A 23,724-nucleotide genomic window follows, 5' to 3' on the forward strand; every position below is an offset into this window, starting at 1 on the left:
AGAGAACGCTAGTGAGCAATGCTGTACAGTTAAATTAACAGGTGTTTTTTGGAATGTAAATTTCTTTCAGAATTCTTTATGAAAAGTTGTACTTGTGTAATGCAAATTTACATAAAGTGAGAATTGGCTGCAGTTGTAATTTTTTAAACTGGAAAACCAATAAATAACTTGGAATAGACTTAATTCTGTCATAAACAGATTTTTAAATAAGGAGTGTCCCGGTCTTCATGTACAAAATGAATAATATGGACATGTTTTACATGACCATACGTGTATAACCCATACCAGATGCTTACCATCTCAGGAAGAAGAGAGGGAAGAGAGGCTGGAAGCGATAGAATTTGGAACTCAAAATATAAAAGGAAAAGAATGCTAAAAATAAGTAATAAATTTATTTTTAAATATGATCTTGACAAGTTTGCATAATGGACTATTGCACAGCCTTCATGAAGTTCCTTTAGGTATAATTCCCAGATTAACTCTGGGGATCAGTGGCTTCGTAGAGTCCATAACTGTCATTTCTCTCTCCCCTGAAAGGTCATTCTCCCTAAAGTTGTTTTTCCTCAGGTGACTCTCCCACCTGAATGTTTTGTCTCCTATCAGTATAGTCTCTAAAGATACAGTCTGTGGGGGAGAGCGACAGAGAGAGAGACCCTACCCCTTCTTCCTCCAGGAATAATTCCATCTTAGTGGAATCAGGTACAGTTCTTCAATTGATATCCTTCAAACTAAATAGAACCTTTCTATCATTAGAGTGGTTCATCAGTTGAATGGTCCATTGCTGAAATTCTTCAACTTACTTAAGAAGCCACGAAGCATAGTTTGCCCCATTAATTATATATTCCTTTCTGGGGCAGCTAGGTGGTGCAGTGGATACAGCACCAGTGTAGGAGTCAGGAGGACCTGAGTTCAAATCTCACCTCAGACACTTGACACTCACTAGCTGTGTGACCTTGGGCAAGTCACTTAACCCCATTGCCTCATCCTGGGTCATCTCCAGTCATCCTGATGAATATCTGGTCACTGGATTCAGATGGCTATGGAAGAGAAGTGAGGCTGGTGACCTTGCACAGCCCTCCCTCACTCAAAATAAAGTCAAGTGCAAGTCATGTCATTATTTCTCTGATGGCATGGTCTTCTTCGGCAATGAAGGACGAACGCAACAACAATGGACTATAATAAGATAGAATTTAATAGGAATAAATGTGAAGTCCTACATTTGGATTGAAAAGATTATCTGTACTGGTACAGTGTGGCATTATGGCTAGAGAGAAGTGTATGTGTGGGGAAAAATTCTAGGGGTTTGTAGTACACTGAAACTAATGAATCAGTAGTGTGTTCATCAGAAAAGTTAATGTGGTCCATGAATAGAAATATAGTGTACAGAGTGGAGAAGTTGTTAGTCACACTGTTCTTCCCTGGTCAGAGCGCATTTGGAGTATTGTGTTTATTTCTGATAACTCAGTTAGGAAGAATGTTAAAAAGCTGAACTGACATATTTAGAGGAATTTGACCATGATATGATGTGAGGAGACTCTAAATCAGTCCTGTGCAAGGACAGGTTGAAAGCGCTGTCCCTGTTTTATCTGAAAGAGATTTGGAATGCACATAAAATCAGTAGTTTCCTTCAAAACTCAACTCAGATACTACCTCCTATATGAGGACTGAACTAGTCTTCCCTGTTCCCTGTTCCTCCTCCCAATTATTTTGTATATGTTTTATAGATACTTTTGTGTCGTGTTGTCTCTTTCTATACAATATAAGCTCTTTTAGTGTAGGGACTGTTTGATTTGTGACTTGATATCCATTCCATACGTAATGAATGCTCGTTTATTAATTCATAATCACTGTCTTCAGATATTGTAAATTTGAATATGGGGAAAGCGAATTAGATTCACTTTGCATGGCTGACAGAAGCAGAATTGGAACTGATTTCTGGAATTTGGGGGTAAGGGAAGGGCATACAGATGCCTGGCCTGATAAGGAAGAATTAAAAAAAAAAATTTTAGTTATAAAAATGGAATAGGCTGCTTTGATAATAGTGACTTGTCAATCACCATAGAGTTCAATCAGAGATTGGGTGACCACAGGTCAAGAATGTTGTAGGGGAAATTAATACTTTAGGTAGGTTTGGGACTGGCAAAGAGGAAAAGAACATTGACTTAGGATTCAGAGGACCAACGTTCAGATTCTGCCTCTTAAGCCTACTACCTCTGAGAATCTTTGTCAAGTCACTTATTGTGTTGGGGCCTCAGTTTCCTAATCTGTAAAATGAGAGATTTTAATTCAGGGCTGCATTGTTCCTTCTAGCCCTGGATCCAGCATCCTTTATGATTATATAATTCCCTTCTCCTGGGTAAGTTTGTATGACAATTACATGAATAAATTTAGTAAATGCCTAAAAGATCTTAAATCGTTTGTTAGCTAATTGATTTTGTTTTTCTTTCAACAGATACCATCACAGCCATGCTAGATTGCACAGACAGGCCTGTTCTACAGGCCATTTTCCTTAACAGTAATTGCTTTGAGCATCTTATTCGACTGCTGCAGAATTGCAAGGTAGTTTTAAAAAATATATAATTTTTTTCTATTTTGAAGGATGCCATTTCATTCATAATTCTCTTCAAATATGAGTTTGTTATAGTAAATTCTGCATAATGAATTTTTGTTAGAATTTAGTTGTGATTAGCTGTAGCATTATGAATATTAATGATTGAATGTATTAAACTCACCATTATTTGAATTTTACAAGTACAGCTTCCTTTTTGAATTGGAGAAGAATTTTTAGTTTTGTGGTGAATATTCAATTCTTGGGTAGGTATTTTCTTTTAGGACAAATCTTAAGCGCTTCTGAAGTCACTTGTTAGTCTCTGCTTTCTGGAGTTATAACTGTATTTCTAATGGTAGAAGACTGAGGCCAAGGTCATTTCAATTGCCATACGAATCAGTTTCATCATACCAAAGTAAAGTGCATTTAAATGTTGATGACATGATGTGTTTTCCAGACACTTTATGTAATAAATGTTTTAATAATTTGAATATAGTTCTTAAGGTAATAATAGTTTTCTTTCTAGTATTTCTTATTTTAATACTATTATAAATGCCAGAAACTATATTTTGCTTAACAATATTAAAATTTATATCCATAATGATGCTCTTTTGAGTCCAGTCAAAATAATATATTTGCTTTTCCTTCAGTGTGATATTCTATTTACCATCATGTCTCATGATAACATTCTATATCATGCCTGGAATGTATATTTCCTCTTCCTAGAATTCCTAGTTTTAGTGATTAACTTAATTGCCACATCCTGGAAGAATTTTACAGTTTATGATATCTCCTTTTAACCTCCAGATTACTTTGTTTTAACTTGGTATATATTTTGTCTGCATGTTGTTTCTCCAACTAGAATGTAAACTCCTTATAGGCAAGCATGTTTTCCACCTTTTTCATGGTGACTCTAGTGCTTAGCACACAGAAGGCATTTAACAAATGCCTATTGATGTATTTGAAATGATGAACATGAAGAATTTAGGGAAATGGGAGAGGAGCTGACAGATGAAACCAAGACCCAGAGGGAGACTATATTAAAGTAGAGGGATTGATTGATATAACAAAGGTCATGAAAGACATAGGAGGGCGTGGGATCGAAAGTACTGATGCAGAGAAGAAAGTAGTCTTGGTGTAGAGGAGGGACAGCTTTTGGAAACCTAAACTCTTAAGTATAAAAAAATTAGGGGTGAAAAATTCTCCCTTATTAGGCTAAGCTAAAATGCTTGACTGTCTAAGGCCATAATTTAGCAAAAGGGTTTGAAAATAGTTGCTTAAAGTTCCTTATAAGTGATCACTGAACCTTGTTTGAGGTTTGTTGGGCTAATGCCAAGGGTTGGAAAGGCCTCTGCTCTCTGTTGACCGATTTTTAGCAGCTTTCAAGATGAATAATTGTGTGGTAAACATTACCTCCTGTGCTGCTAAAAATGAAAACAAAGCCTATTTGGAGATTTATGGGAGATACTAAATTTTTGCTGAGATGAAAAATAACCAGTGGGATCTCAGAAGAATAATGAATTCTTACAGTGCAGCTGTTTCTCATGGCCTTCTCAGAGACTTCAGCTGACGTGAACACTCCTTTGAGCCCTAAAGTTTCTTCTTTTCCTATGCAGTGCTCCTCCATACCAAGAGCAGTACCCATTTCTGCATGAGGATGAAAGGCTGTTTTTAGAAGCATTGAGACTGAGGCTGGATTGCTCCTGATTATACTATTAGAAAAGCAAAACAATCCAAACTCTGCTTCTAATCATAATCCTTATCATTGAGGCTTCTTACTCTTCAAGTCTTGTTGATTCTTGAAGATTTACAAGTATTGATTATCTAAGTGATATCTCCCTGAGTTTGTGGGCAATCTTTTCTGACTTCTGATTGCCTAGAGCACATGAACAATCTCACCTATGGACAATCCTTTACATACTAATAATGCTCAAACGTAAGGGACTTTTTTTAGGGGTTGGTGGGTAGGGGTAGTAAATCTTATGAGGAACTGGTTCCCATAATTAACCTAAAGATATTTGGTTAGTGACATTTGGGAAGTGGTGATCATCAGTTTGGAAAATAAGAATCTGGAGAATAGCTCTTAATAGGAGCTGCTGCTATCTTAGAGTGGAAGAGGCAAAACCTTTGTAGCAATTTGAAGAAAAGAAAAAAAAACCTGTTGCACTCTTCACAAGAAAATTTACCAGACTTTGTTAAGCAACCATACTTCCAGGAAAACTATTAAATCACAACATGTAAGCAAAAAGGATTACAGTAAACCATATGTAGTGCAAAAATTTCTTTTAATTAGGAATTTCTAAAAAATAGAGCTTTTTGCTTGAAGTTAGAGTAGACGATAAGCCATAATTAACATAATTGTAGTAACAATAATTATATAGATTTTTGTTTAACATGATCTCATTCTTATTTCTATGCATAGAAATTTATACATTAGTAGTTAGTAAAGAAACATTTAGTTAGCTTTTCTTGTGCCATTGTGCTAAACGATAGGGATACAAAGAAAGGCAAAAAACATTCCCTACCTGCAAGAAGCTCACAATCTAAAAACAATTCACATATAATGTATACTTAATGTAGATGGAAGACAATCTGAGAGGGAAAGCATCAGCTTTAAGGGGGGCTGGAAAGTTTAAGATGGACATTGATAAACTTCAGAGTCTGAAAAGCAGTCGGGATCCCATCTTTAGTTCATGCTGCAAACTTCATTGATAGAAGTAACTGGAGTATTTAGCCCAGAGATAAAAAGATTTAGAGAGGGCCTGATAACTGTTTTCAGGTAGCTGATAGATTTTCATGTGGAGGAACAAATTGGACTTGTTTTTGGTGAATAGTAGTTTTCACTGCTGAGGGTTACTGAGGCAGTTAATTTTTGACCTGCTAAGATCTTCCCATGACATGTATCCTAGAGACGACTGAGCTATGTGGAGGATGTCAAGTGAAGTTAACAAGTATTTAAGTGCTTATTCTGCCAGGTTACAAGGTTCTGGGGTTTACAAAGAAAGGCAAAAGGAGCTCACAGTCTAACAGGAGATAATATGCAAACAGTGTCCAAACAAGAAACACGTAGGATAGATTGTAGATAATCACAGTGGTAAGGTGTTAGTATTCAGGGGGATCAGGATGGTTTCTTGCAGAAGGAGGAATTTTAACTGAGATTTGAAGGCAAGGGAAGCCAGGAGAGAGAGAGAGACGAGGTGGCAGAGCATTCCAGGCAGACAGGATGCTCAGAATTGGGAAATGGAATATCTTGTGTAAGGAACAACAAGTGAGTGTCACTGGATTATAGAGTTTGGTGGTTGTTGCTTCTTGTCCTTCCTGCTCAAAGAGGACTATGACGTCAGGATGGTGATGCCATGACTTGCAAGTTTTAAGCGGAGGGCTGTGCAAAGTCACCAGCCTCACTTTCTCCTCCAGAGCCATCTGGATACAGTGGCCAGATACAGATCAGGATGACTGAAGATGACCCTGGATGCAGTGGGAGACCTTGGCCCCAAGGCAGTGTATTTCTCAGGCCTCAGTTTATTTGAGGCAATAACCACTTAGTGATTAAGGCTAGGTAAGAAATGAGCTAAGGAATTTTGGCTAATTTAAAAAAATTCAGTCTGGGAGGGGAAGACCCTCAAGATTTCTGACCAAAACTGAAATAATTACTGTTTACATTCACTGTGAACCATCAGGGCCCAAACAGTGACCACTGATTGGTGCTTCAGCTGGGACCTATTGTTGGCCAATCAGTGAGAAGCATAGTGAATTAGGTTTAAGGCATGGTCTTTAAGAAGAAATCTAGCTTGTAAACTCCAAGACAGCTTGGTAGGTTTCAGACATCAGAATTTACATTCCTTTGGGCAGAGCACCTGAAGTTAAGGGTATGGTACCCTATGTGGATAGAGGGAGAGGAAAGAGAGGATGAGAACAAAGGAAAGGGGAGGAGGAGAGGATGGAAGGGAGTTAAGGAAGGAAGGAAATGCATTACCCAACTGGAACTGGTCAGTTGGTTCCCTAGTGGTGCAGCTTAGACTATTCAGAGGTCACCTGTCTCACTTTCTGGGTCTAGGGGCAAGATATAGATCAGGATAACTGGAAGGGAAAAGATCAGAAGGAACCAGGTTATAAAGGGCTTTAAAAGCCACATGTAGAATTTTATGTTTGCTCTGTGGGGGTAATAGTGAGTCACTGAAGTTTATTGAATGGGGCAGGTGACATGTTCAGACCTGTGATTTAGAAAGATCACTGTGACAGCTAGTAGAGAGTGGACTGGAATGGGGAGAGACATGAGGCAGAGAAACTAACCAAACCGAAAGATTTGGAAAGGGGAGAAATAAGTCACAGAGACCATTTAGGAAGCTATTGCAACAGCCATTGTGAGATCTGAGGGTCTGAATGGGGGTAGGGATGGGAAGTGTCTGTGATAGAGAGAAGAGGATAGATGAGAGAGATGTAGAAGTAGAAAAGGTAGGGTTTGGCAACAGAATGAACATATGGAGTGAAAGAAAATGAGGGATCAAAAGATGACACTGTTGTGAACTTGGATGCCTGGAAGGATGGCGGTACTCTCAGCAGCAGTAGGGAAATTTTAAAGAGAGGTAGGTTTGGGGGAAAAGATAATACAATGAGATCTGTGAACCTTTGCAACCCTTGCATGCTTCCTCATCCTACATGACTCATTCTGTCCCTCCCAAAAGAAAAAGGAGTCTCTGCAGGTTGTTACTGGTCATTACTCTGAATGTGAGAGTCTACTCTCCAATGGTGTCTGCCTGAGGTGAACTCAGGGTGAGGGAGTGGAATTTGACAAATGGCCCCTCCTGTTGTGACCACAACTGGCAATAAGGTTATAACTTAGGGAGTGATCCTTGGCTCAGAAGGATGGTGATTTGTAGTTTTCGCAGGGAGGAAATAGAGTGATTGTGTATTGAAGGATAAGGTGAGTGTGGTTGTGTTGAAAACAAGCCTCATAATTGGAAATTCTAGGAAGGGTAGGATGCAATCCATCCTCTTGTTCATCACATATTCTTTGGAGTTTTGCCATGAGCCCCCAGGAGTTTTGCCATGAGTCCCCACTTGGGAAACCACTGCCATAGATACTAACAACCTTTCAGGAATAAGAGAAAATAGTAGTTGAGATTCTCAGAAATTTATGGAGGAAAAAAATCCAAGAACAAAATTGGTAATAAAACCCACACTTTCAATTGTCTGCACAAATGCAGACATAAATGATAAGCAACATAAACTATTGATCCTAATATAATGAGGAAAATTTGACTTCATGGTTAATACTGAGCCTTGGGATGAGACCTGTGAGTGAAATATCGCTGTAAGGTTATACCTAATTCATAAGGAATATAATGAGTAAGAGGGAGGGAGGAGGAAGAACATTGTTTTTGAGAGGTTATAATCATGACAAGCTCCAGGAGCCAGAGGGGAGGGGAGGGGAAGTAGTAAAGCATAATGGATAGTATTTGGGCAAAGTTCAGTTGACGCAGAAATAGTTATCATGATGCTATATGTTAGCTGGAAAGAGAGGAGAAATAGATGAGTTCAGAAACAGATCACAAGCCCGGTCCAGTGTCAAAATATGGAAATTGCTGTGGTATATTAGTTATCTTGACATCTCTTGGAGCTCTGTTCCATCAACAACAGAACAACTAATAATTTTTTAGACATGCCTAACTATTAATTTAATCCTTCAAAAGGTAATGTAATTAAAAAGAAGAAATTCTATTCTGTATCTCTTTCTCACCAACAAGGAGGAACTGGTTGTAGAATTGGAAATGATCATAACCTAACCTCAGGTCAAAGTGACCCCTTTGTTTTTGAATGACAAATAAATTCACACAAGCGTGCTCCACTTACATGTGAATTCTCTGAAGTTCCTTTACCTGATTGTAATGTGTTATCATTCCATTTTTCCTCTTTGCCTTACCACCCTTAACCCTGTTTTTCAGTTCTTACTTTGATATCTCTACCCCTCACCTTTTTTTCTCCTCAGGTCATATTGCCCTCTTTATACTCATTTCCAATGCTACTATCCTTGCTGTTCCTTGCACAAGACATTCCTATTCCCTAATGCAGTTTCACTTGCTTTCTACCATATCTACAATTCTTTATTTCCTTTTCCTGGCTTTGCTCCCTTCCTTTCAGTCTTAACTCAAATCCTACCTTCTGTGAGAAGCCTTTCTCAGTCCCTTTCAATGCTGTTACCTGCTCTATGTGTATAATGTTCAACTTACCCTGTATGCATCTTGTTTGTACTTAAATGTTTGCTTGTTGTCTCCTCTGTTAGACTGTGAGCTTAAGAGCAGGGTTGATTTCTCTGTATCTTCAGCATTTAACAGTACTTGACACAAGGCGAGTGTGTTTGTTGAAACTCAATCTACAATTGCTTTCTATTGTTCAGTGATTTCTGGGGTGCCTGCAGAATTATCTATTTGATGAAATTTTAGTTCATTTTCCCTTATGCAGCATAAGATTTGTTCATTGTGTCTGACCTTGCTTTGAATTTTTTCCTCTTTTTTCAGTGTTTATGAATTTTTCTTTTGGTTTGTTTGCTTTTAAGTATGGGATAGATTCAGTTGTTATCCCCTGAACTTTCTGTCTTAGCCTTTTTCTTACAGGTTCTTTTTTCTTTTCCTTCTCCTTTTTTGATCCATTCATTCAGACATCCTTCCTTCTTCTTGGCTTAGATATCCTCATGTTTGCATAGTGGGGGGCCCAGTGTGGGTCCCTGCTTGGAATATTGACTTTAGCTGAGTTTCCAGTCTTCTTTTCCTTGTGCATAGAAACTTTTTCTCTAGATAACTTTGCAGTGTCCCCTATCGTTTGCTTCTTCCACCACTTGCTTTCCCTTTCCTTTGAGTGCAAAAATCAGTAGGGTGGGGAGGGAAGAGTATCGTTCCAGGGTTGAGGAATCTTCTGCCAACTTAATTTCTAGGTCCTTGGGTGTGGCCTTTTGACAGAATCCAAGTTTTACCGAAAGAATCCTTTTATTAAGGGGATTTGTTCTTTGAAGTTTGGATTCAGTCAGAGGGCTGCACTTGAGGATCTAAAGGGCCACATGTGGTCTCGAGACTGCAGGTTCCCCACCCCTGGAAACTTTAGAATGAGTCACTACTGTGGGGGAACCTGGCTAGGGGAAGATGGTTTATGCCCAGTGATTGGGGTTAGGAAATCCAAGTGGGAGTTACAAGCAATAAAGTTGTTGTTTCATGGAGGTTTGTTTTTTTTTTTTACCTTTTGAAATGTTTTTGTCTTTTTAACTTGTTAATTTGGCTTCAGTTACTCTCTATCTAGTACATAATTCTTTTTTTCCAAGGTTTTTGAGTTGGACAGATTTGGGGAAAATACTCTTTCTTCCCTCTTGCCAATTACAAGATCTCCATTACTAATTTTAAAATGGCCCTGAAAGTTGAGATCACCTCTTTAAAAAAAGAGTATTTGTGTTTATGTATAAAGATATGTGTGTGTGTGCGCGTGTGTGTGTGTGTGTGTGTGTGTGTGTGTGTGTGTGTGTGTGTGAGAGAGAGAGAGAGAGACTGTAGTAGATCTTTCAGTACTTCACTCAGGACTTTTGCCATAAGGTTTTATAAAGGGAGGCCTCTTAAGTGTAATCTTTTTGTTCAACTTTTTATTTTTCCTCCCCGTACTTTCTCCCCAAACTGCTTTCCAGCCCAATCCCAAAGCGTAGTTGTGGAGGAGATGAGAAGTTACCTGAGAGATGTGTGTTTGAAGGTGTGGAGGGGCATACTTTCTACGTCTCAGTCATAGATGATTGCTTGGGTAAAAACCTCTAGCCTTTTTTCTCCCTTTTAAGTTGGCTACTGGCATAGCATAGCTAATTCCTTTTCCCTTATTTGCTGTCACCACAAAATACTGCCCCACATTACGAATGTGAACTCTGCAAAGCAAATTTGTAGGCATTTGTTTTAGACAGTATCTAATGACCAGAGCAATTAAATACAAGGTGGCAAGAAGCAATAACTATCGGAATCTTTTTAGTAGATTAATATTTAGATTCTAAACTGTTTTAGACCTTCTTTGAGTATCTGAATCTCAAGGATTGTTTCTTTTAAGGGTTTTTTTAAACTATTGGTCCTTTATCTAATCAAAACCTTTTATGTCTTTAGTATATTGGTTTTTTGTATATGTGGAACCCCTCCCCTCAAAAAAATATGTTGGGTTTTTTTTCCTGAAGCCTTCATTCGCCCTACTGACTCCTTATATTATAGAAAGTTTTTTCGGCTGTTTTGAATTCTGAGGCAAAAATTATTTGTATTTATTATGGACATTTTAAATATAAATTAATATTAGAATTTTTAATCAGAAATTTTAAAGAAGTTTTTAAGTAATTTCTAAAAATGAAAGAATTCAGTAGTGTGTACTCTTGGATTTAATTTAGCAGAATTTGAAACCTATCTAATCCAAGTCTTCACACTTCAGCTTGTAGCTCATATATTTAATGCTCTTTTTCTCCATTATTCTTGTCTCTGTTTTTAACAGCTATTTTTAAATGCTAACAGTAAGGTGGCAGACAAGAACGAGAAAGATCTTGCCAACAAATTACTGACAGAAATGAATGAGGACCAGGTATCTACAAAGTCTGCATCTTGCTTAAGCTCAAATTCAGAAATAGTCAGTGGGAATACCTATTCCTGTACTTTGACTCTATTATCTTAAACAAAAGGAGTTTTTCTTAAACCAAAGGAGTTTGCAATATTGAACGTTATCAGTTTTGAGTAATATTTTAAAGAGCTTCTTAATTTAAAAAAGTACAAAAAATTCAAAATTTAAAGTATATTTAATATTGTTATAGTCTGCATCTTTAATTTTTTTTTCAGTTTTGAAGAGATAAGTACAGGAATAGGATCCCAGTACCAATGCTATCAACCTGGTGGTGATTTAATTTCTTTTTTCTTTTTTTTCCTCTGGTTTTGGCTTTCTTTTCTAAGTATTGTGGTGTTGGGGTCTTAGGGCTTTGTGAATCTGTGTGGTTATTTTATATGCTGATTCTTTGCTTCCTTTAAAGTGGTGAGCATCATTCAGTGGACATCCTGAATTTGGGAGGAAGGGGAGAAGAGTTTGATCTCTAGAATCTTTTTATTAATCCAGCATAGAACTTGAAGTTTTTCTTTATTAAAAATTTAATTCCAAATGAATAAAATGGCAAATCCATTACTTACTTTTTTGTTATTATAACATTTTGTAGTTCAGTAAGAAAAACTGATATGTAAGAATGTACTTGTCTATCATAATTTTTGTCTCTAAAGTGTTAGATTGTGATAGACAATAGTAGTTGGTATTTTAATATTGATCTTGTCCTAATGTGCATATTTACTGGTATGTGATAAATAATTATCCTTTTGTAAAATGTTGGTTGAAAAATGGAATTTCAGAGTTGGAGTAATATTTCTCATAGGGAAAATTTTGAAATTAATTTGCAGGTGTTAATTCCTAAAATATGTTATAGACTTTCTCATTGCTACAGTCACCTTATCATGAGGTCCCTTTGTACTCTTCATTAACTAGCCCTTTTGGAATAGAGTTCAAGACCTACCTTACATTATTAATATTCTGTTACCTTTCAACTTTGAGATTCTGTGATATTCTGCTTTAAATGCAAATGACACTATAGGAAGGTGTCAGTGTCCAATTTCATTTTATGGAGACCTGGACTGATTGGAATTCTTGTTTAAGTGTAAAGCTTCCTCTAAAACAGCAGTATTTTAGACTATCCACTCCTTGTCAAAACTGTTTTGGGGGTAGGGAAAATAAAGCAATTTGTCAGTAGTATAACTGTTTTAGACCCAATTCAGTGACTTGCCTGATCCCTGAAAGCAGCTTTAAGGTATGATAATTCTTTAAACTTTATTAACCCCATGCTCTGCTTTCAGAATTGAGAATTGTTATTAAGACTGATATAGCTTCTCCTTTCTAGTATTTGTTGATAAAGTATACTATACCGAAATGAACATATCTACTTCTTTAAAATGGCGTAATGATTAACGAAAATTTGATACTTGTTTATTATTATTATTAAAAATATTGAACTTTTGCCTTGAACCATTTGAATATCAAAGGTATGAACAACATTTATATACCATCAAGGTCTGCATGCTTCTCAGATGTCTAAAATTCTGCATTTTATTTTCAAATACATGATTATTTACTTTCATGTTAAGATTAGTTGATTTTTATACTGAAATACTATATCATTAATTAAAAATATAGGGTCTATAAACAGCAGCTATGTTTTTAGGTACATTTTTTGGTAAAATAAACTCATCAAAGTATAATTTTAAGTGGAAATGATAGCAGAATAGATTTTAAACATTTTGTACTTCCTTCCCTATTGAGATTGTCCATTAAAAGCATGAGTGAATCTTAGATTTTGTCCATCAAGCACTTTAATATGCGAATGTAGACTTCTTCCTGTTATAAGCCTTACTATTTTTCTTTTGCTTAGTAAGTGAATTTTCTTTCAGGTTATGATGTCCTTAAGTCTGTGTCACTGGGGTAGGAATGTGATGCATGTTCAATAATCATTTTTTTCCCCACCCTGTTTGAAGAACACAATTCTTCCGAGCTTCAGTTGAGCTAAAGCTTTAGCTTGTTTGTGTTAGACATTGGGTGTTCTCTCTCATTCTAGGTATTTCAAGAACAGTTGGATTGTTTGGCTATATCTACCATTCAGGCCCTGACAGCAGTGATGAACAAATCTCCGGCTGCTAAGGTGCTTTAAGTTCATTTGTAAAATTATAATAATATTTATATGAATAGCACATATAATTTATATTTAATTACTTGTAATAATATTTATGGTTGTTAAGCACTTTGACTTAGTCTTATTTAGTCTTTACAATAATTCCATGAAAGAGGTAGGGCAAAACAACACTCCCTTTTTATAAGATTTAGAGAGGATTTTCTATTATTTATTTATTAAATTTATTAAGATTTTATAAGATTTAGGGAAGGTCATACTGCTAATGAGGAGACAAAACCAGGAAATAAACCTCCATCTTCAGACTTCAAATCTAATGTTTTTTCTGGCCTTCCATGTAACATTTCTTATCTGTATCTCAAAGTGCTATACAAGAAACACAGCATACTGAGGTAAATCAACTCCATAGTAAAAGTCAAGGAGTCACAGTTGACAGAACATCATGAAATAATTTAGGGTCAGCAGGAAGTTAGATGGTAGTTATTTAACAAACATTTATTAAACTCTTACTACCATGCACAGTGCTAACTTTAGGGATACAAAAAAAATAAGACAAAAAGATAGTTCTTTCTCCTAAGAAGCTTACATTCCAATGGGGGAGATAACATGCAAATAACTTTGTATGCAAAGTGTAAAGCTACCCGATGAGTGGAGGACTAGGAAAGGTCTTCTGGAGAAGGTGGGATTTGACCTGAGTCTTGAAGGAGGCCAGGGAAGTTGGGATGTAGAGGTGAGGAAGAAGAGCTTTCTAGGCATGGAGGACAATTCATGAAAATGTTTGGAGTCAGATATGTATGAGGAGCAATGAGTAGCCAGTGTAGCTGGATCATTATGTCTGTTCAGAGATGCAAAGTGTAAGAAGCCTGTAGCGGTAAGAAGGGGCTAGTTGTGAAGAATTCTAAATGTCAAACAGTGTTTTATTACAGCTTCTGCAAGAAACATCTGTCTGAACTGATTTGTCAGGTGGATCCAAAAGCCTCATCTCACCCTCATACTTCTTTTACTTTGTATTCCCTATAGTTGTATTTCCATAATGTTATGTTTAGCATTCTGATTTATAGGAACTTTGCCATGACCATGCTGTAAAATGGTATTTGGTGTAAAGTAGATCACTCATGGGCTCTATCCAACACCCCAGAAGTTATCATAAAGTTAGTCTTGCAGCATAGCCTCCACAGATAGCATTGTAGTCAGGTTGTGGTATATTCTTTATCTCCCTAAATGCTAGCTACGTGGCTGGATGTAGAACAGATCTGAAGATCATGGAATCTTAGCACATTGAGACCAATGTCTACTTTTTAAATATAAACAGACTCAGTGAAATTAAATGATTTATTCAAGACCACAAGACTAGTTACTTGCTGAACCTTCTTAAGTTGTTGGGACACTACCTCCTGCTTCTATTATGAGAACTGGTTTAAGCTGCCTCACCTTCAACCTGAGACAGTTTTCTAGGAGAGTCTCCAGCAGTTTTGCCTACTTTGAAAACTCAAAGTGAGAAGAAACTCAGGTTGAGGAGAAAAAAAGGACTGAGTTCAACAGACATTTATCAAGTACCTACTCTCCAAAGCACTGTGATCTACCCTTAAGGAGCCTGGGGTGTACAGCATGTAAACCAACAAGATAATTTGAGGAAAAAGTACAGACAATGGAGGAGCATTTTAGAAGGGCTCCTCTTAACGGTGGCCACTGAGGTGAGGCGTATAGAAAGAAGACTAAGAAATCTAGGAGATGGAGATGAGGAAGAAGCTGTTCTTGGCATAGGCATAGAGGCCTGAGAGGGAAAAGCAGGTTGGCCTCTGCAAAGGGGGTTAATGCAGAATAGGTTGGGAAAGGTAGGCTAGAGTTAGAATAGAGAAGGTGGTAAATGTCAGAGAGAAGAGTTTGTACTGATTCTATAGATAATCAAGAGTGTCTGAACTTAGATTGTTGAGTAGGGGAACGATGTGGTGTTAAACTTGTGCTTTAGGAAGATTACTTTGCCAGCTATGTAAAGACCAGGTTAGAGAATAAAGAATCCAAAGTAGTCTATTTATACTTTGAACTAATTGAATTTTTAGGATCTACATTGTGGATTATATTTTACCATATATTTTGTTATTTGATTTTTTTGTAGGGTGTAGTAATTGGAAATTCAGAAATATTTTTGTAAGTACTATATATTTCAGAGTATAAAAAAATAACTTATTCAGGAAGAATATACTTTCCTTTAACATTGATGACTAACTGGCAATAGCACTTGAAGGTTTTCTCAGCCCTTTATATACATTGTCTCATTTTATTCTTGCTCAGTTTGGGATGTAGGTGTTTTTGATATGATTCATATTTTACAGATTAGGAAACTGAGGCTTAGTGACATGTTCATAGTCATAGAGCAAGTTAATATTGGAGGCAGAATTTGAACACAGTTTTTTCTGTTTCCATTTCCAGCTTCTGCCTGCTGCTGTCCATTCTTATTTCATGAATGTTCTTAAACTATTGTGTTTTTTTTAGGAGGTGTTTAAAGAACGAATTGGTTATGCACATATGTATGAGGTATTAAAATCCCTTGGTCAACCTTCATTGGAATTGCTAAAAGAACTTATGAATATGGTGAGATATTTAAAATTTTCTGTTTGCTAGTAGATGTTAAACTGCTACCTTATCAGAATTTATAACTTAAAATTTTTCTTCCTAGGCTGTAGAAGGAGACCACACATCTGTTGGGATTTTGGGCATTAGCAATGTCCAGCCCTTATTGCTGCTTATCCAGTGGCTTGCAGAACTAGAATCACATGACTTACAGATATTCATCTCTGATTGGCTGAAGCGAATTTGTTCTCTTAATAGACAGAGTCGAACTACTTGTGTCAATAATAACATGGGTCTCAGGATCATTGATACCCTTGCTTCCCATTCTTCACTTCATTGTACTTGTGCTGAGAACTTGATTGCTCTCCTTGGTTCTTTGGGGAGTCAGTCAATGAGCTCTGAGGAGCTCCATAGATTAATAAGACTTCTGAGAACGGATGAATCCAAGAAGATCCATTCTTATACCATTCCTGTATTGCGTGCAATCCTGGCAATGGCTCGCAAGCAAACTTTAGAGAGTGCATTGCAGTATTTTAATTTGTCTCATAGTATGGCAGGTATTTCCGTACCATCCATTCAGAAATGGCCAGGATCTGCCTTTTCCTTCAGTGCTTGGATTTGCCTAGACCAGGATCAGCTGAACATTGGCATCTCTAACAAGGGAGGGAAGAGAAAACAACTGTACAGGTATTTACTCATACAAGTTGTTGAATATATTTACTAATTGTACATATCATGCTTTGGCACACTTTCCTAGGCATTTGGATTCTAAATATATCAGTTTGAGAGCTTCTAGTTATTAAGCCATTCATTTATTAAAATGCCTTTTCATTGTGTAATATTAAAAAGCAGCAACATGGCATAATGTATAGACTGCTGACCTTAACATGATCCACTGATCTCAAAGTCAAAGAGACATGGGTTTAAGTCCTGCCTCTGACAGGTACTGGCCTTGTGTCCATAGGCCAGTGTGACCTTGGGCCAGTGTGACCCAAGTGATTTTCTAGGACTATAACTTGCAAAGCAGGTGCTGACTTACATTGGAAGGAGTAATTTTTTGGTGTCACCTATTCCAATGACATCACAAGTCTAGTCCTCCCTCACTAAAAAATAAAATAAAATTGGGATTAGCTTGTCAAAACCCTTTTAGTTGTGTGAGGATTAATAGGGATCGATGACAATAAAATATAATTTATACTGAAATATTTCTCTTGGTTTTCTTTTTTCAATAGCTTTTTTACAGCAGGTGGCATGGGCTTTGAAGCCTTTCTGACTTCTTCTGGAGTATTGGTGGTGGCTGTGTGCACCAAGAGAGAGTATGCAACTGTTGTGCTTCCTGATCACAGTTTCTGTGACTCCCTCTGGGTAAGGTTCCATGAGCTCAGCTTTCACATACCTATATTTCAGGAATACATCATCTGCATTTGTAAACAGATTTGTCTGCTCTTTGAATTTTCACATGCATAATTAGCACTGTTTATGCTGAGGCAGTGTGAGTAATTTTTATCCTAATTTGGCTTTATTAGGCATCAGACAGCCCTTTTATTAATTCCTTGGAAAGACATTGAGTGAAAATTAACTCTTTTCAGTCCACTGTTAATAAGTTTTAGAAAAATTCATTGTGACTCTGCAGTTTTATTCTGTGTTCCAGAACTTTATTGTGCAGTTTACTCATCTCTTTCACTTTTAACAAACATCACTAGTCTGTTTCCAAAGCTTTTTTACAAAAATCCCCAAAATGTAACTTTACTGAAATATATTTCTTTGTTTGAAAAAGAAACTTTATTTAAAAAATAAAACAAAATGCTTAACCATGTACAAGATGTGACTAGATCATCTTGAAAGTATTCCTTTACTTGGAATTCTTTGTTTTTAACTCCTAATATGATTAGAATTTTTTTTATTAACACAACCATGCAAAAGTTCTATTAAATGCTTGTGCCTAGTGTAACTTTTTTAAATGAAAGTTATGTTGCCATCCTGTTCAAAGGACCATAATAATTTCTAAGATGAAATGATAATGAAGATTTCTACAGGAGGATTATAGTTTTTATGTTGAAATATAAGGAATAAAAGACCAGAAATCATTAAAGATGATGAAGTGTGTTGCTTTTTATTGAATGTTTACAAAATCATGCTTGGAGATGTTGAAAGTATAATGGAAATACTTTGTTTTTATCTATTTCCAGGAAATACACAAATATTCTCTTGGAATCATGTGGGAAGATATTTTTTCCTGATCTGTGCAACTTTTATAATCATTGTTAGCCATATATATAAATTTAAACTTTTAGAGATGGCACAAACTTTTTCTTTTTAGAGTACTTTAAAAGTATTTGAAAGTTTTAAATGCATAAAATATAAAAAGTAGCCTAATTGACTGTTTTTGCTTAATCAGCACAACATAACCATTGTTCACATGCCTGGAAAAAGACCCTTTGGTCAGAGCCTTGTCTATATCTATGTCAATGGACAGCAGAAGGTTTCTGCCCCTCTCAGGTTTCCTGCAATGAATGAAGTAAGTACATATAGCAAATCTACTCTATCAAAGGCCTGTGGTGCCAGTTAATGGAGGGAGTTCTGAAGTATTTCCTGAGGAGTTTCAATTTAATATGAATGTCATTTCTTTTGTTTGTTATGAGGGTATGTACTCAGTGATCTGAGTGCTATTTTATTATGTGCATACGGTGAGATGCTTTTAGATTCCACTATTCTGTCATAACTAACCATGGGAAAATAACTATGGCACTTAAGCTGTTTGCCTCCATTTCCTCAAGTTTGAAATGGAGCTAATAATAGACCTACTTCCCAGGGTTGTCGTGAAGATCAAATGAGATGATATTAAATTCTTAGCATTGTGCCTGAAACATAGTAGGTGCTTAATAAATGCTTATTCCTCCTCCCACCCCCAGCCCCATATGTTCCCTTCTCTTCACTGACAGTCACCAACTCTATTTTACATCACCTCTTGTCTGTACTATTTCACTGTCTCCTAAGTGATCTCCTGGCTTAAGTACCTCCTCACTCCAGATGTCAAAGGGATTTCCTTAAAATGTAGGTCTATTCTTATCACACTCTACTCGTTGAACTCCAGTGGATTCCTAAATGCTTGTTTATGTTTGATCCTGAAATGTAAACTCTAGTGGCACTCACAGAGCTTCACCACCTGGCCCTTTACCATTGTTCCACCCTTGTTACACTTTACTAGGCCTTTGTACTGGCTATCTCCCATAGCTGAAATGCTTCTCCCCTTCACTTCCACTTGGAGTCTCTGGTCTCCTTCAACATTCAAGTAAAATGCCCCCTTGATTACAAAGCTTTTCTGAATTCCTACCAGAGTTACTTTGTCTGTTTTGTATATACTGATAATATTGATGAGTGTGTTTTGCCTTAAGGTCTTGCCTCCATCACCAGTACTGGTGCTTAATGAATGCTTGTTGATTGATGTTTACAAAGGGTTCCTCCAGGATAGGAACCAATTGTTCTATGGACTAGTTCAACTTAAATTATATTATACTTTAATTTTTCTAAGCAGTGATGATAAAGAATCTAGAAGCATTGTGGAATCATCTTCTTGGAAGTTTTTTTGTCTGAGTTAACTTAAGTATATTCTCATTTTTTAAAATGGTGGGGTTTTTTGTTATTCCAAACTTGATAAACATTACCAAACATGACTTTTTCCATGTAGAGAATAGAAAAAAAAAAGATTGTTTAGGAAACCATGATTTTTTATTATGTATATGTGTGTGTGTATATATATATATATATATATATATATATATATATATGTATATGCACACATGTGTATATATGTATGTGTGTGTGTGTGTATAAATCTTTAATTTAGAAAATAATTCAACATGTTAGTGTCAAATTTGCCTTTCTTGTTGGTGTTTCTTTCTGAACCTCCTTCTGTTTTCTTCTGTGCATTTTTCAAAAAATGTTGTAATGACCTTTTCCTTTTTTTCCTTCTTTTTTTGGACCTCTATGGCTAGTCCTCCTCTGCCTCCAAATCACAGAACAAATCTATACATTGGCCATTTCTGAAAATGAATATAACAGTGTGCACTTTGAGTTTGCCATCCTTCTCTCTGGTAGCATATTCCTTGTTGAAGGCAAGGAATATGAGTATTAGAGAACTTCTCAAGTTTTTCCTATGAGTTTTTTTATCTTTTTTATTTACCTTCATGTTCCTAACTACAAAGGTTAGAAAGATGGTATTTCTGCTTCTGTTTTAGAATATCATAAAATTAAAGCCTTTTGAAGTTTTTAATTGTAAATATGGTTATTTGATATTATTTTGATATTTTGGCTACATTTACTTTTAATTATTTAAATGATAACTTTGAAAGTTTTGTAATAAACATATTTTCTTATTTTTTTCTTAGCCTTTTACTTCATGTTGTATTGGCTCAGCTGGGCAAAGGACAACCACACCCCCTCCATCTCAAATCCCAGACCCACCTTTTTCTTCTCCAATTACTCCTCACCGAACATCATTTGGTGGAATTCTGGCTTCAGCCTCCTGGGGAGGAACACCTGAAAAATCAGAGTTGCTAACTAAGTTAATTTCAGCTGGGACTCAGGATAGTGAATGGGGATGTCCAACATCTCTTGAGGGTCAACTTGGGTCAGTAATCATCTTCCATGAAGCATTGCATCCTCCTCAGGTGAAATTGTTATATTTGGCAGGTGAGCATAGAAAGGTACACAGCTTTGTCATACTTATCTCCCACACCCTCAGTAGTATACCTAATCAGAGCTAGAAGGAAAAATCGCTACATTCAGCAATATTTCAGGAAATCCTGTTTTTATCTAAATGGGTAACTCCCTCCTCCAAATTTGCTTGCAACTTCTCCATGCCTTAGGAGACAGTTTAATGAGCTATTGTGGCCCAAAATCCTAATCACCTGGTGACCAGTTCTTTATAGAGGAACCTTTTAGAACTTTGTTATTCTTCTACCTTAGAACTCATAACCTCTTGTTTGTCAAGTACTTAAGCCTTTCCACCTAGAGTTTCCAGTTTTCTGGCATTATCTTCAAGAACCCAGGGTCACTTCCATGGCATCAGAGACTACTATATAATGATATACTTTGATATTTATAGATATGCAAAAAGTAAAAAAACTATATTTTTAAGAAAAATATTGTCATATTGTATTTAACATTAAATTTGAATAAATTGATTAAACAAAAAATATGCATAATTCTGTATAGGAAAACATAATTCTACTTCATATAAATTCATGTAACTGAAGAATTCATGATGAGATATTAGAATTTGAAATTCCACATTTAAGATAAAGGGAGAAATCTTTCTGTTCTCTTTTGAGTCTCATTTTTTAAGTTATATTTTTTTAAATTTTATTTTATTTTTACAAAGATACACACATTCTATTTTCCTCAACTTCTCTCTGTTCCCTTCTTTCCACAGATACATTGAGAAAACAAGAAAATAGAGTTCCCTGTTTAAAACATCATAGTCACGCAATACAAATTCCTGCATTGGTTTTATTTGGGTCTCATTTTGCAGACAGTTATTCTTACTTTTGGACCCTGCCTACTTCAAAAATTTTACCTAGAATTTAGTCTTTTGTCCAATACTTCATGGTACATAATATCACCAGTTAAAAGATTACATTCAGAATATTCTTTGTCAAATTCTGAGATATTTAAATAGCATATGACTTTTGAGGCTGATGAGAATTTTCAAAATTGGTATTAAAATCCCACTATTAATTGAAAAATTGGAATATATAAAGGACATTTGTAATCTCAAGAGAAGTCAGTAAGATCTGGTTTCAAATGCTGTTTCTAATACATGTGAGCTGTGTATCCATGGACAAGTGATGTAGCCTCCCAGGACCTTTGAAAAGCCTTAGCCTTTCAAAATTCAAGGCACTTCACTAAGATAGTAAGGTACAGGAGCTACTGGTCTATCAGTGTTGGGGGGTGGGACTAAAGTTCTTGGACTAACGAAATTGGAGATCTGGACAAAAAAAAGGAGGGGGAGACCCAGAAGAACATCAAGTTAAACTGGAATTTAGAGAAATTTTCATGGTACTCAGGGCACTTAGAGCAATCAATAGGTTTAGAGAACAAGTAGTCTTTTGACATTGTTGGAGTGAACTTTTGTTGGGTTTAAATAAAGATTTGAATAAAGAATTTGAATAAAGAAAACAATCCCAAATTAGACCTCTTTGTAGCTCCCCTGCTTAACAGCCATCTTATGTCTATTTGAACTACTTAGAAGTTCTTTACTTTCAGTGCATCTTTTGTGGAGAACACAAGTAGGTCAGCATGCATATATTAGATTTTTACAAAGGGCAGTAGTATTCTGCTAAGTACTGGGAATGCAAAGAAAGGCAAAAACATGATCTCTGCCCTCAAGGTGTTCTCATTCTATGGGGATGTGACATGGGTACAAGATATAGCCAGCATAAATGGGAGGTTATCCCAAAGGGAAGACACTAGTAGCTTGGGTGTGGGAGACAGGGAGGGAGTTAGAACCAGTAAAGGCCTATTACAGAAAGAAGATGGGATTTTATCTGAGTCTTGAAGTAAGCCAGGTGATGGAAGTGAGGAAAGTATTTCTACCATGGGAGAAGCCCTGTGGAAAAGGGGTGGAGTTGGGAAAATGGTGTGTTGTGTCAGCAGCATGTTTATATGTTATGTTACAGAGAAGCCTACCTTGCAAAAAATCAATATGCAAGAATGTGAAGTGTAGTAATTTTTTTTTCAGGTCCAAACTGCTTAAGTCCTTGGAAATCTCCAGAATTTGAAATGCCAGATCTGCCTAGTAAAATTCTTCTTTACTACACACCAAAGGTTAGAATAATTTTTTTTTTGTCCGTATGTATTGGCTAGCTAGTTTCCAAAGGAAGCAGGGAACCTTTTAAATGGATTTAATGCTCTGAAAGTCGTATCCACTTCTAGCTAATTCCACCAATGCAGGAGTCAGGAGGACCTGAGTTCAAATCCACCTCAGACACTTGACACTCACTAGCTGTGTGACCTTGGGCAAGTCACTTAACCCCAATTGCCTCATTCTGGGTCATCTCCAGTCATCCTGATGAATATCTGGTCACTGGATTCAGATGGCTGTGGAAGAGAAGTGAGGCTGGTGACCTGCACAACTCTCCTGCACTCAAAACAAAGTCAAGTGCAAGTCATGTCATTATTTCTCTGATGGCATGGTCTTCTTTGACGATGAAAGACGAACACATGCACACTAAGCTAATTCCATGGGAATTTGGTTCATTTCCACAAAGCAAACTGACCCTTGTAATATTTTCCTAGCATCTAGCATCACGTGTTTTCACTGCATACATTAATGATATCCAGAAGGATATGTCCATAATATACTGCTCAAGATCACACTTTCACTTTTCAGAAATGAAAGATGAAATAGAATTGAGTCATGCTTTAGTCATGCTTTGTCTAATAAAATGACTGTAATCTTGGGCAAGTCATGTAACCTCTATTTCTTCTGTAAAATGAGGATAATAATAGCACCTGCTTCCCAAGGCTTTTGTGAGGATCAAATGAGATAATACTTGTAAAGCTCTTACCACGATGCCTATCAGACAGTAAGTACTGTATAAATGCTAGCTGCTATCATCATCATCATCACTGTTACTAAATGAATCCACTGGTGGAAAAAAAATGACATTTTGCTTCCCATACATTTTCTTTCATATTCATTCCTTTATTTATATGTTGTTTTATTTCGCTGAGTGGTTATAGTTTAGGTAGAATTTTCTAGTGGGAATGAGTTGAAAAGAACAGTGCCTCACTGCCTGAGAAATGAATGTACACAATGATGCTTTAAAGACATTCGTGATCAATAAATGTTTGCTGAATGTCAAAAAACATGCATGTTCCCAAAAGC

General features: G+C 36.4%; 1 protein-coding gene across 6 annotated transcripts in view; it reads left to right on the plus strand.

Moving 5' to 3' along the window:
• Nucleotides 1-23,724, plus strand: part of NBEAL1 (neurobeachin like 1) — a 183,174-nt gene that overhangs the window by 66,027 nt on the left and 93,423 nt on the right. For 4 of the 6 annotated variants that reach the window (XM_072617327.1, XM_072617329.1, XM_072617332.1 and 1 more), the window contains exons 10-18: nucleotides 2,453-2,559; nucleotides 11,045-11,131; nucleotides 13,191-13,274; nucleotides 15,756-15,854; nucleotides 15,940-16,520; nucleotides 17,066-17,198; nucleotides 18,232-18,351; nucleotides 20,222-20,525; nucleotides 22,576-22,661. In XM_072617327.1, coding sequence (XP_072473428.1) covers nucleotides 2,453-2,559; nucleotides 11,045-11,131; nucleotides 13,191-13,274; nucleotides 15,756-15,854; nucleotides 15,940-16,520; nucleotides 17,066-17,198; nucleotides 18,232-18,351; nucleotides 20,222-20,525; nucleotides 22,576-22,661 — 1,601 coding nt within the window. The remainder of the gene's footprint in view (nucleotides 1-2,452; nucleotides 2,560-11,044; nucleotides 11,132-13,190; nucleotides 13,275-15,755; nucleotides 15,855-15,939; nucleotides 16,521-17,065; nucleotides 17,199-18,231; nucleotides 18,352-20,221; nucleotides 20,526-22,575; nucleotides 22,662-23,724) is intronic. The other 2 variants (XM_072617330.1, XM_072617331.1) reach the window with 1 other exon arrangement.

The sequence above is a fragment of the Notamacropus eugenii genome, chromosome 6 (assembly GCF_028372415.1).
Source record: "Notamacropus eugenii isolate mMacEug1 chromosome 6, mMacEug1.pri_v2, whole genome shotgun sequence".
Lineage (NCBI taxonomy): Eukaryota > Metazoa > Chordata > Mammalia > Diprotodontia > Macropodidae > Notamacropus > Notamacropus eugenii.